At 45.3% G+C, this 12,870-nt stretch overlaps 1 protein-coding gene across 3 annotated transcripts in view; it reads right to left on the bottom strand.

Annotated features, from left to right (window-relative positions):
• Positions 1-641: 641 nt before the first annotated feature.
• LOC141753343 (ryanodine receptor 1-like) overlaps positions 642-12,870 on the bottom strand; it is a 73,283-nt gene continuing 61,054 nt past the window's right edge. For all 3 annotated transcript variants that reach the window (XM_074611916.1, XM_074611915.1, XM_074611914.1), the window contains 15 exons: positions 12,769-12,851; positions 12,199-12,358; positions 11,997-12,083; positions 5,968-6,237; positions 5,695-5,825; positions 5,508-5,550; positions 5,295-5,428; positions 4,933-4,993; positions 4,651-4,797; positions 4,433-4,567; positions 4,192-4,348; positions 3,942-4,006; positions 2,420-2,520; positions 2,292-2,343; positions 642-2,155 (listed from right to left, as the gene is read on the bottom strand). In XM_074611916.1, the coding sequence (XP_074468017.1) occupies positions 2,060-2,155; positions 2,292-2,343; positions 2,420-2,520; positions 3,942-4,006; positions 4,192-4,348; positions 4,433-4,567; positions 4,651-4,797; positions 4,933-4,993; positions 5,295-5,428; positions 5,508-5,550; positions 5,695-5,825; positions 5,968-6,237; positions 11,997-12,083; positions 12,199-12,358; positions 12,769-12,851 (1,722 nt within the window). In that variant the 3' untranslated portion in view covers positions 642-2,059. The remainder of the gene's footprint in view (positions 2,156-2,291; positions 2,344-2,419; positions 2,521-3,941; positions 4,007-4,191; positions 4,349-4,432; positions 4,568-4,650; positions 4,798-4,932; positions 4,994-5,294; positions 5,429-5,507; positions 5,551-5,694; positions 5,826-5,967; positions 6,238-11,996; positions 12,084-12,198; positions 12,359-12,768; positions 12,852-12,870) is intronic.

Consider the following 12,870-nt stretch of genomic DNA (forward strand, 5'->3'; position numbering starts at 1 on the left):
CGGGCCGATACTGACTCAAATAGCTGGATTGGATATCGGTGACAATGGGGGTCAATTCAATTTAATGTTTATATACTACATACTGTACATTATATACTGAAATTTGAATTCCTGTTAAAGTTTTGACCAATTTGTTGCTGCATTAAAAGGTTTACACTTGAATTGTAATTCCTCTTAATTTTGAAGATTGTTTTACCAAGTTGTTGTTGTATGATTTATTAATTTAATAATAAAGAACAATTTAATAAATTCATATCTATGTAGTTATTGGTCACATTTTGTTTTACAAAGTTAGGAAAGCAATGATTAAGTCATGATGTTGCTATAATCTTATGAAAGAATGATCCCACTCACTTCCATACAGTGAGGCATACAGCTTATTGATTAAAGACCGGTAATGGATCGGTACTCAGTATTTGCCGATACCCAAAGCCCAGGTATCGCTTTTGGTATCGGGACTGAAAAAGTCCTTTTAATCACCAATTACAGTTTAATTTAGAGGAATTTAATCACTGAACAATAATTGAATCCATACTGTAAATGTTGATTAGGATTTAAGGATTCGCAGACTGGACTACTATCTACCATCACATACATTATATGTACAGTACAATGCTGATGAGTACAAGATCAAATCAATGTCACATCACAATGACTTTTATTCTTATACAGAATTTATTCATCATTGCAGACATTAAGTTGTCTTGAAAAACAATAAATAAAATAATTTAAAATCAAACATAAGCTACAGTATCTGAAGAAAACTAAACAGAGAAATAAATATAAATACGCTAAAGTGAAAGTGACAATAATCACAAAGGAAACATAATTAATTTTAATAAAACTATTGATTATACACATAGAGTTACTTTTGTGTCTTTATTATCCAATCAAACAGATTAGGTTGGAGAGCAAAACTTTCCAGACTGTAAGCAAAAAATAGATTACAGAGCAAAACTAACGACACTGCAATCAAAAAATTATTTATTGCAAGTAAAATAAAATTGTTATTAAGAATGTATTAATACAAATCCAAAAGCTTTTTTTTCAAATCCACAAGTTTTGTTTGAGAATCCACAAGTTTTGTTTGCTGTTGAGCTGAATCTCATGGGCGGGAGCTTAGCTGAAGATGTAAGACAAGTCTATTGGAGTGACAGCTTGGCAACAACCATTGTTAGTAAACACACATAACATTCTTGCCATTACTAAGACGCAAGTTATATGTAATTAGTTAATTAAGCACATTCATTTTCTGTCTTCTGCTTGGACATCAATGCTCCCTCTCTCATTTACCAACAGTCCATGTTGCCAAGCTGTCATTCCAAACGAGACTGGCCAATAGAGACGTGTCTTACATCCTTCAGCGTAGGTCCCTCCCGCGAGATTCAGCTCAACAGCAAGCAAAAGTGTTGTACTTGCAAACAAAACTTGTGGATTTGCAAACATACATTTTTAATCACAAATTTATTTTACTTACAATAAAAACGTTTTTTGATTGCATGTCGATAGTTTTGCTCTCAAACCTATTCTGTTTACTTGCTTAATAAAGACACAAAAGTAACTCCATACATATAAAGACTGAAAGGCAATGCGTGAAGCTTACTTTCTAGCAACTACTTTTCCGTATGTGGTAGTTGATGCAGCTTGTGTTACTGCTTAGGCATTTATCACATTCTCACATAAACAGTGGTTTTATCTTCTCCTCCTCAACAGACAACAAATTAAAACTACTTTATGGAAACCCATAATGTCCCTAAATTGGTGAAAGAGGCAACAATTTCATGCAATTTGATATATAATTAAATAAATGATTACACTTTAAAAATACTTGGTGTGAATTCAATTTGCATATAAAAAGTATATTTCTTTACAGCCACCTCAAGGACACCAAAGTTACCAACGTTTGTAGTTATGTTCATGCTGTTAATTATTCATGAAAATTATTTAGCATTTTTTTCATGACAAAATTAATTTGTCGCTAGTTTTGTCAGGAATGATGAACACAAGTAGCGCTTCAATAGTTGTAATTTTCCCTCTGTATGTGTGAAGTACTTGTGGGCTAGGAAAGTTGATCCTCATATTGCTTTCTGAAACAGTCGCCAGCGGGGTAGAAGTCCCAGCAACGCTCCTGGTACATCTTCCACACGTACGACTCCTAAAACAGAGGATGTAAGATCAAGTCAAAGGAGGACACAGCATAAGAGTGAGACAAGAAACTGAAAGAGAGCAGCTGTGTTATCAAACAGCGGGAATCCTGATAATGAAAAAAACACCAATTAAAAAAGACTGACCTGCCCAGTGTGCTCCGTCTCATCTTTGTTGATAAGGTACATTAAGAAGAACCTGAAAGAAAAGGGCTCACATGTTTATATGTTCTCATTGGTACATGCACACTGTAACACAGAGGAGGTACACTCACATGTAATTGGCCAGGTTGTGTTCATCCAACGTGTGGGTCTCGAAGCCATGTGGTGTTGTATCAAAGTAGTCGCTTCCAATGCCACATATGAAGCACTTTGTCTGCAGAAAAATCAGTAATGAGGATTAGGGCTGTGTATTGGCAAGAATCTGGTGATACAATACGTATCATGATACAGGGTTTACGTTTCAATTAGGGCTGTCAAAGTTAACGCGATAATGCATTAACGCAAATTTGTTTTAACGTTACTAATTTCATTTACGCATTAATTCAACTTGCGAATCCTAGGTTGTAGTGGGCTCAGTTTTAAAGCTGGAGTGAAGATACTGGCATCATATGAAAGTAAAAAAAAAACATGGAATCCATTAGTACCAACCATGTCATACTAGCTTTCATGAAGAAGGTTAAATAACGCTTCAAACTTGCATTAATCATGGACAATAATGTGATTAATCGCGATTAAATATTTGAATCGAGTGACAGCCCTAATTGCAATATATTGCTATACTGTAAGCAAGGCGATACATTGTGATTATTAAAACGAATTTTAGGAAAACTGTCATGGTATAAAGAACACACCACCATATGCATAACATCTGAGTAAATTAAAATTGACTTTTTTATGCAATCAGAACAGGGGGATCTGCATTTGCATTTATCACAGTCCCTGTAACATCCAACATCATCGCACTACTTTGAGAGGGCGCACACACAGAGGGCGCATCTCTTTGCAAATGAAACTAGAATGGCACTCGGAGAGCGCAGCCCTCCGCCAAGGTGCCGAGTACGAATGCCCCCCCTCTCCGTTCAGCTTGCGCCATCATCCACGTGTATTTTTGTTTAAAACACTTCATTCAAACTGGACAGAAACAAAATAAAACTCACCTAAACCGTCGTCGTTACTCTTTCCAATAATCACCAAGTGTGCTTTGGTCGAACTCAACTGTAATTTCATCGAGTTTAATGTGAAAAAACGTCAAATCTACAGTTGTCCCCCCCAACCCCCACTCTCGCTCTGAAGCAAAGAGGCGGGGTCATGCGTCATTAGTTACACTGCGCATGTGTTACACCCAGAGGTGTTAATGTTCTGGCTGATCGGAATCCTTAAAAAAATTCCTGAATCCGGATCATGATCCGGATCGCCACCAAAATCTAATGGATTATTCATTGTGCCACACCCCACCCCTCCAAAAAATGTAATTCAATCCATCACAGACTTTTGGAGTAATCCTACTAACTAACAGACAGACAAACAAACAAACAAACAAACAAACAAACAAACTAACGCTGGTGAAAACATAACCTCCTTCCTACGCCTTCGGCCTTGGCGGAGGTAATAAAGTATTGATTGAGTTAATATTTGCATGTAAAATATTCATTAAAAATCAATACAGTGTTTTTCAGAATCAATACAGTATCACAAAAGATAATATTGCGATACTCAATATTTTCTTACACCCCTAATGAGGATTAAAGCCAGGACGTGCATACATTGGGTAAGTGTCAACTGAAAGTATCATACCTCCATGTCTTCCTTGACCTGCTCTTGTTGGTCTCTGAGTTCTCCAAAGGCATCAATGATCAGACCTACAGTATTTGTATAGTAACATTATCATTAGAAGTATTTACAAAAATTTGTTCCAAACACACCTTTAAAATACCTTTTCCATATCAACAGTTTTAAGTAAGCTCCTCACATTGTTCCTACAAGTTTACTCTAACCCAATGACATGACATTTGAAAAGTGTCTTCCAGGCCAGCATTGTCTTTACCCTGAATAATGGCCAGCAGAATGACAATGACGAAGAAGAAGAAAGTTATATCAAAGACCACTCGATAAAGCTCGTATTCATCACCAGCAGGATCCTCTATCTCGTCTCCGATGCCTCCACCAGCACGCACACCCACATACATGTGGAACAGGTAACACTGTAAAGTGAAGTAAATACACATAATTTGGGAAGTGGCACAGACACGAATGTATCACGGTGTTTTATATCCACAGTGACTTACAGTCATCATGTCATCGCATTTCATATCTGGTTCATCTTCGTCCTCACTCTTGTTGTAAAACTTGCGGAAGAAATTGAAGGCAACTACAGTATACAGGTACACCACCACAGCCAACAAACCCACTGTCATCATGAGCTAGCAGAGACAAGAAGGAAACAGAGTTAGTACATTCAAACTGAAGCAAAACGTATACTATCGAGCTTTTGATCTGCACTTGCCTGTTTGCCATTATGTGTGACTGAGGACAGGATAGTGCGCAGGGTCTTGACACCCATGGCAATATCCAGCAAGTGGCAGGCGAAGAAGAAGTTGTTGTAATGCCCAAGCAACGACATGATCGTGTACCAACAGAGATATAGGAAGGTCTACAAAGAGATAACAAGGAAGGTTATTTCAGTTCTTCGAGGTAAGGTTGTGTTCACATAGTATAGTATAGTATAGTATAATACTGTATAGTATATTGTTCAGTATACAGTACATGTGAATATGGATTTACTTACACCGTCTGTGAACACAACGCCAAATTTCCAGATCTGGTACTTGATGTCAATGGTGGTCATCCTAAAAAGATATAAATATAAATAGTACTGATTCATAACTATTAAAAATAATTATTTTCAAATTTGAAGAACAATATCTAATCTTTGCTGGTTAAATATGTACTTTACGTCTATTATTGTTGTTGTTTGCATTTTTTATTATCTTTCAAATCTCTGAGAAGTAAGGGAATACCTCATTTTAATGTCAGACAATAATCTCTGTGCCTTTGTTATTCTTCTGAATGAGAACACATTTGTTTCTCTGTCATTGGAAGTAATTTGAAAAAAATTATATAGATATTGCTGGAAAAAAAGTACTTCACCATGCAAACACAGAGTTGTCTGGTTCTTCCTGTTTCTTCTCATGTTGTTGACTCACATCCAGGGAGGCTAAATCAACACCCAAGAGCTCAGCGATTCTTTCTCTGCCATAAATGTCTCCGTACTTATCCAGGACCTGGACACAGACATTACAATACACATTAACAGGCTCTACAAAGCCCATTTTAAAACCACCAGAATCAAACACAACTCACCTTTCTTTTAACAAATTTATCCCAATAGTTGTTTGGGAAAGAGCTGTGAAAAAGAAAGGACATGTTTATTGATTGAATTAAGATAGAAAACCTTTTGGTATTTGAAATAGATTTCTTGTGTGCCTAATTATCTCGACACTATTGAGAAGCATCTGATAGGAGACAAATTATTTCTTCATGTACATACGGTGTATTCAGGACCAGTCGGTCCCACTGGCCCTTAATGTCATCATCCTCAGGCTGCTCAGTGATGTAGAGGCCGTCAAACTCCAGTTTTCTCGCAAGTTCTTTCTCCCTTTTAAAGATCACCAGTGGAATCTGACAAAAACAATTGCAAATCCTGTTTAACTGTATGCACGTGTGGTTCACAGTGCAACACTTCAAGATTTAGCTTTTCAGAGGCAAAAGTGTCAAATTTGACACACTATATCAACAGTTTTTCACTGTGTGCCCATCATACCTTGAGGCAGTTATAGCCAATGATGCAGATGAATGAGATGACTGTGTGCAGGGCAGCAATGAAGGATAATGTGGGCTGCATGTAGCCAGTGCTCTCCTCTAAATAGAAATAAACTGGGACGTCTTCCTCGTCCTCGTCCCCTTCATTCATTCCAGATCCCTCAGCCTCTTCCCCTGAGCCTTCAAAGAATCCAGAGGCTTCGAACATCCCGCTTCCCTCCGACAGTCCAGATCCTTCCATCTCCTCACCCTCAGGTGGGGTGTCAGACACCTAAACAGAGCAGAATAATGTAAAGACAAGACAGCTTGGTAAAAAGAGTTAAACTCAACTATTTTATATAAACAAGAGTGTATTATTGAGTACAACATAATCATTGAAATACTTTATTATCTTTCTATTTCATCCTTACTGACCGCCAGAGGCAGTGCTTCAACACTGAATATCTTCGTCTCGCGCATGCGCAGGTCGAGTATTAATATCAACAAAGTCACGTGTGACCTCGGATGACCCTGGTTAGGTATAAGTTCCGGTGTCATCCACGAGATCAGTCCTATTTCATCTTCTCGCTTGCGCAGTTTAACTACTGTGGTAGCATTAGCTAAAAGCTAAATTACCTATTTGAGCTCGTCGCCGGTAGCCTTGGGACCACCGGTCGGAGTTGCGGAGTTTCGCCCTCCAAAGGCTGCGACGAGCCGCCCATCAAACTGTGCTGTCCGCCGTTCGGTCCTCCGACGGAGGAGACGGCGGATGCACCTATCCTGATCATCACCAGCGTGATAAGGACATCTTCCAATGTGTACATCACCCGGTGAGATCGATTTACATTGTTTTCTATAACAAGAACGTCTGTGCACAGTTAGCAGAGCGTTAGCTCATGCTAAACTAGTGAGATACTAACAAGAGCGTGTCCGCTCAGTGTTTATCGTTTGACAACGTGCTGTCAGGGAGGAGGCGTCCAGCTCTCCTCTCTGCTCTGTGTAGCACTATAACGAACATTGCTTACAGCTGAGTATAGTGGTAACATTACTGTATGCATTGTTTACTATAAACTTACTGCCTTCTTAACTAGCGGAGTGCTCTCGCTCAGGCTAATCTCGGCATTGTTTTCACAACGTTACCGCCTTCACAGTTAGCGGAGTGCTCTCGCTCAGGCTAACCTTGGCATTGTTTTCACAACGTTACCGCTTTCACAGTTAGCGGAGTGCTCTCGCTCAGGCTAACCTTGGCATTGATTACCACAACGTTACTGTCCTCGCATTAGCAGAGTGCTCCCGCTCAGGCTAATCGGGTAGACTAAGACATCGACAGTTACTGTGCTAGTGAAGACAGTGTGCTCGCTCTCGTCTCACTACACAGGCTGTTTTTTCTGCACGTTCTCTCCAGTTAGCAGCGCGTTCTCGCTCAGGCTAACTCGGCGCGACACCAGCAACAGTTAAGTATATTGATAACAGTTACTGTGCTAGTGAAGACAGTGTGCTCGCTCTCCTCTCACTACACAGACTGTTTCCTGCACGTTCTCTTCAGTCAGCAGAGTGCTCTCGCTCAGACTGACTTCAGCAGCAACTGACGGGACAGAGTTTCTCCGTGGCTGTCACGATGCTCAACTCTCCAGGCTGCAACACCTGTATGGCTCCTCTTCAAACCTCCTGATGGGTTACGCTGTCCCCTCAGGGCAGCTGGCCCCAGCCCAAACTACCCGTTCCAAACGGCAGGCCACAGAGGCTGCGGGTGCGCCATCCAAGAAGCAGGCTAAGTCTGGCAAGCTGTCTTCTAAGGTGGATCTGCTTACGGCTGAGCTAGCCCAGATGAAGTCGCTAGCCCAGATGAAGTCGCTCCTCCTGGCCCTCCACTCTAGTGCGGGTACGGAGGACGCAGGTACACCAACTCTGCCCATGGCTGAGTCATATTCGGAGGAAGATGCTGTCTCGATGGCGGCTTCGGCCACCCTCTTTAATGAATACAACGTGGAGGAGCCCTCCCATTCCTCTTGGCGCGGCTCCCGTTCCTCGGCCCATAGTTCTTCCGATGGGTATACGGCAGCCAGAATCGGCGCCTGCGAGCGCTTTCTTTAGGCGCGCGCCGGCCTCCACCACCTTTACTGTCCCTCCCTCCAAAGAGTATCTTAGGGAGTTACAGGCATGCTGGAGGGATACTAGGGCTTTCTCCCGTCTCCCGTCTGATGGCCGAACCCTGGCAGCCATGCAGGATGCGGCAAAAAAATTGGCCTTGACCACATGCCAGCTATTGAGCCTGCCATTGCTTCTCTCATAGTCTCCCCTGACGAGGCTCTGAGACCAGAGGCAAGGTGCCCTCGACCCCAATGTCGGGTCACAGACGACCTCCTCTCTAAAGCTTATGATACAGCGGCTCGCATGGGCCGCATGGGCAACTCCCTCTCACACCTCATGCTTGCCCTCTCAGCCTCTCTGCAGGAGGCTGCTCCCGACGTTTCCTCCACCAGCCTCAGTGACGCGTCATTGCAGGCGTTTGCACTGATGTTGAGGGAACTTGGACGGCTGATGTCCATGCTGGTTCAGACTCGTCGCCAGGTTTGGCTGGCGCAGTCGCCCTTGTCTGAGACATGTCGGAGGACCCTCCGTACTGTCCCAGTAGAACCAGGGCACCTGTTCGGGACAGCTGCCCTACAGGTACTTGAGCGGACTGTCCAAGCTGACCAGACCAGGCAGTTCTCTGGTCTTCGAAAGGGCATGCCCCCGCTGCCAGGCCGAGGGGCTCCATGTCTGCCCCCCGAGGCCGCTCCCGGCCACCGGCTCAGCCTAGTGGCCACCACGGACCTCAGCGCTCCACCGAGAGGCAGGTCCGCTACCGTGACAACCCCGCCCACTTGCCCTCCAGGCAACCTGGGCCGTGGAGCCTAACCGCCGCCCCCCCAGAGCCTTCAGAGGCTGGGGGGCCCGCTACTGAGACCCTAGGGCCGGCTGTCGGTTATTTCTCCCAGCAGCAGCTCAACTGCTGGGCAGCTCACACTTCAGACCCCTGGGTGGTGTCCACCCTAACCCGGGGGTACAAACTTCAATTCCGGCGCCGGCCCCCATCCTCCAGCCGGGTCATAATGAATGCTGAGCACAGCGGACACTCTTCGTGCTGTCACCAGGTGGGAATGGTTCACATCTGTCGACTTGAAGGAGGCTTATTTCCATGTTCCCATTGTACCTCACCACAGGAGGTTTCTTCGTTTTGTTTTCCAAAACCGTCAATTTCAGTTCAGGGTGCTTCCATTTGGACTCTCCCTGTCCCCCACGAGTATTCACCAGGTGCGTTGCGGCGGCCCTCTCGCCCCTGCAGTCACGCGGCATGAAGATCCTGCCGTATCTAGACGATTGGCTGATCTGTGCGCCATCCCCGCTTCAGGCGGCCCGGGACACGGCCCTCCTTCTCTCCCACAGGACCCAGCTGGGTCTCAGGGTGAACTTGGGGAAGAGCTCTCTGAACCCCTCCCAGAGCATAACCTTTATTGGTATGGCTCTGGACACAGTCACTATGAGGGCTTGTCCGTCACTTCAGCGTGTGGACAACATCCTCCACCACCTTCACATCTTCCAAGGGGGCAGGTCGTTGCCCCACATTCTGTTTCTTCGCCTGCTGGGCAAACTGGCAGCTGCCTCAGCTGTCGTTCCCTTGGGCTTGCTTTCACTGCGCCCTCTGCAGAGATGGTTGAACAGCCTCCACTTGGACGCCAAGCGGCACAGGCACAAGAAGATAAAGGTGTCTCAACAGTGCTTTCTCGCTCTATCCCCATGGAGGGAGAGAGCGTACTTGGAAAAGGGCGTACCCATGGGCTCCGTTCCATCCCGCAGAGAGACCGTCACAACAGATGCCTGCCTCTCTGGGTGGGGTGCAGTGTGGCAGAACAAGACTGCTCGGGGACAGTGGTCTGCTCTGGACCGCACAGAGCATGTCAATGTGCTGGAGCTACGTGCAGTGCACCTAGCGCTCAAGCACTTCCTGCCATACCTGAGAGGGAAACATGTGCTCGTCCGGTCGGACAACACCTCGACCGTTTTTTTATATAAACCACCAAGGGGGCACCAAATCTGCAAGGTTGCTGCAGACATCCCAGGCTCTCCTGACATGGGCAGCCTCTCGCCTGACCAGCCTACGGGCAATGTAATTGCCAGGGGAACGGAACCCTGTCGCAGATTTCCTCTCCCGTCACAAACCCCCGCCGGGGGAGGGGCGCCTTCACCCACAGGTGGTGCACAAAATATGGAGTCTCTTCGGCAGAGCAGAGGTGGATCTCTTTGCCTCAGAGATGTCAACCCACTGCCTCCTCTGGTTCTCCTTGAGGGAGAAGACCAGCCCTCTAGGTCAAGATACTCTGGCTCACACGTGGCCAGAGAGTCTCCTCTATGCCTTCCCACCGTTCCCTCTGATCCTACCAACGCTTCTCAGAGTGTTTCAGCAGGGCCACAGACTTCTCCTGGTGGCCCCCTTCTGGCCAGCAAGGATAGGGTTCTCACTGCTGCACAGACTCTGCTGCGGGACGCCCTGGCGCCTCCCCAGCAGGACAGACCTCTTATCTCAGCTGGGGGGTCAGATCTGGCATCCCGACCCCAGCCGCCTTCAGCTGTGGGTTTGGCCGCTGGAGGGTCCGACCCAATGCTGACTGATTGCATAGAGCCCGTCAGAAAGACTATTCTGAATGCCAGAGCACCATCTACCCACCTGCAGTACGAGAACAGGTGGAAGTTGTTCTCTGAATGGTGTACAGTTCAGAAAGAGGACCCAGTACATTGCTCGGTGCCTACAATTCTGAAGTTTCTGCAGTCCCTCCTGGAAGGTGGCCGGTCTCCATCTACACTGAAGGTGTATGTGGCTGCTATTTCATCGCAGCACGATAGGGTCGATAATAACACTGTGGGGAGCAACAGGCTTGTGTCTCTCTTCTTAAAAGGGGCTCTGCGGCTGCGTCCCCCGAGCACTCCGAGGGCTCCCGCATGGGACCTGCCCCCGGTGCTGGACGCTCTATGCTTGCCTCCCTTTGAACCCTTAGTACAGGCAGAGCTGAGGTGGCTGTCGGCCAAAACTTCATTTCTCCTTGCCATCACTTCTGCAAAGCGTGTAGGCGAGCTACATGCCTTGTCAGTGAACAATTCACGTCTGAGGTGGAACTCAGATGGCTCAGGTGTCACTTTGTGGCTAAATACAGCGTTCCTCCCTAAGGTGCTGTCACGATCACATCACAATCAGCCTATTCGGCTTGCCCAGTTTCAACCCCCTAAAGGAGATGGGGAGGAGAGGGCAAGGCTGTTATGCCCAGTGCGGGCCCTTAGAGCCTATGTAGAAGCCACCGCATGCATACGGCGGTCAGAGCAACTCTTTATCTGTTACGGCGGTCCCAAGAAGGGCTGTGCGCTCTCAAAGCAGCGCCTGTCCCACTGGATCGTGGAAGTGATTTCCCACGCATACAAGGTGAATGACCGTTCTCCTCCATCCACAGTAAGGTGCCACTCTACCAGGAGTGTTTCCACATCATGGGCAACCCTGAGAGGGGTCCCCTTGGAGGACATATGTGCCGCGGCCTCAGGGACGTCACCGAGCACATTCTTCAGATATTATAGAGTCAATGTGGCCACCCCACATCCACTGGGCGAGGTCCTTCAGCCGAGTTCCTCTGCTTCATCTTTATGGGGTATGTACTCGAGGATTCCTCGTGACTCTGTTGTTATAAGTCATCCAGTGTTGAAGCACTGCCTCTGGCGGTCAGTAAGGATGAAATAGAACGATAGTTACGAATGTAACTACGGTTCTATGAATCCTGGATGACCGCCAGAGTTCTTAGTCACTCAGAATCTCGTGATCCCGCGAGAAGATTCTGTAGGACTGATCTCGTGGATGACACCGGAACTTATACCTAACCAGGGTCATCCGAGGTCACACGTGACTTTGTTGATATTAATACTCGACCTGCGCATGCGCGAGACGAAGATATTCAGTGTTGAAGCACTGCCTCTGGCGGTCATCCAGGATTCATAGAACCGTAGTTACATTCGTAACTATCGTTTTACCTTGTAGAACAGCAGAATGAAGTTCAGGGCAAATGCGAGGAACAGGGCCAAAAAGCGCAGGTTGTAGAAGTTTCTGGAGAGGTAGTTCTACAAAAGAGAAGTGAATATTTTTCAGCTGATTAGTGAGTTGGTAAGTGCAGTGAGTGACTTTGAAATTATGCAAGCAAATCAATGCTGAAGCAAATACTAGCAAATGTGTCACCATAAACTTATTCCTTTGGGTTTCAAGTTCATTCCAGATTTGAAAACCTCCTTCCCTTTTCGGCTTCTTTTCTTTCTTTTTGGCAGATTTCTTCGGTTGTTCTGGCCGTTCTTCCTCCTTGCTCTGGGATTCTTTCTCTGCTTTCTCTCCACTTTCAACACTGAAAACCAAACACAGTGGAGTTATTGTTTTATTTCTATATTTCATCAACATCGAAATCAAATCATGACTGTCACTGCTGCAGATGTGCAACCCTTTGAATTTGCCATCTGTCTGCTTATGTCTCTCCTCTCCACATCCCCTACAGAGAGGTCCAATTATATCCTATATAGTAATACTACAAGTGTACAGTACATTATATACTGTTAGTAATGTTGATGGTGCACAATAAATTGCTGCATGGAAATGATCAGAACACAAAGATTACATCCCAAATTCATTTGAGTGAAATATTTATATCTACAGTATATTGTCTTAGCTAAAAATTCTAGCCTGTTATCTAGAATCATGAAAGAGAGAAGATATGTTTACAGCAAACTAATGTAGACAAAAAAACAATTTAAGACTTACTCAGCCTTTTCAGGTTCTGGAGGCGGTTGCTCTACAGGAACGGGTTCAGGCGGTTTCTGGCTAGCGTCAGTCTCTTCTGGTTGCTATACCAAAACAAAAACA

Source organism: Sebastes fasciatus, chromosome 16 (genome assembly GCF_043250625.1).
Source record: "Sebastes fasciatus isolate fSebFas1 chromosome 16, fSebFas1.pri, whole genome shotgun sequence".
Taxonomy (NCBI): domain Eukaryota; kingdom Metazoa; phylum Chordata; class Actinopteri; order Perciformes; family Sebastidae; genus Sebastes; species Sebastes fasciatus.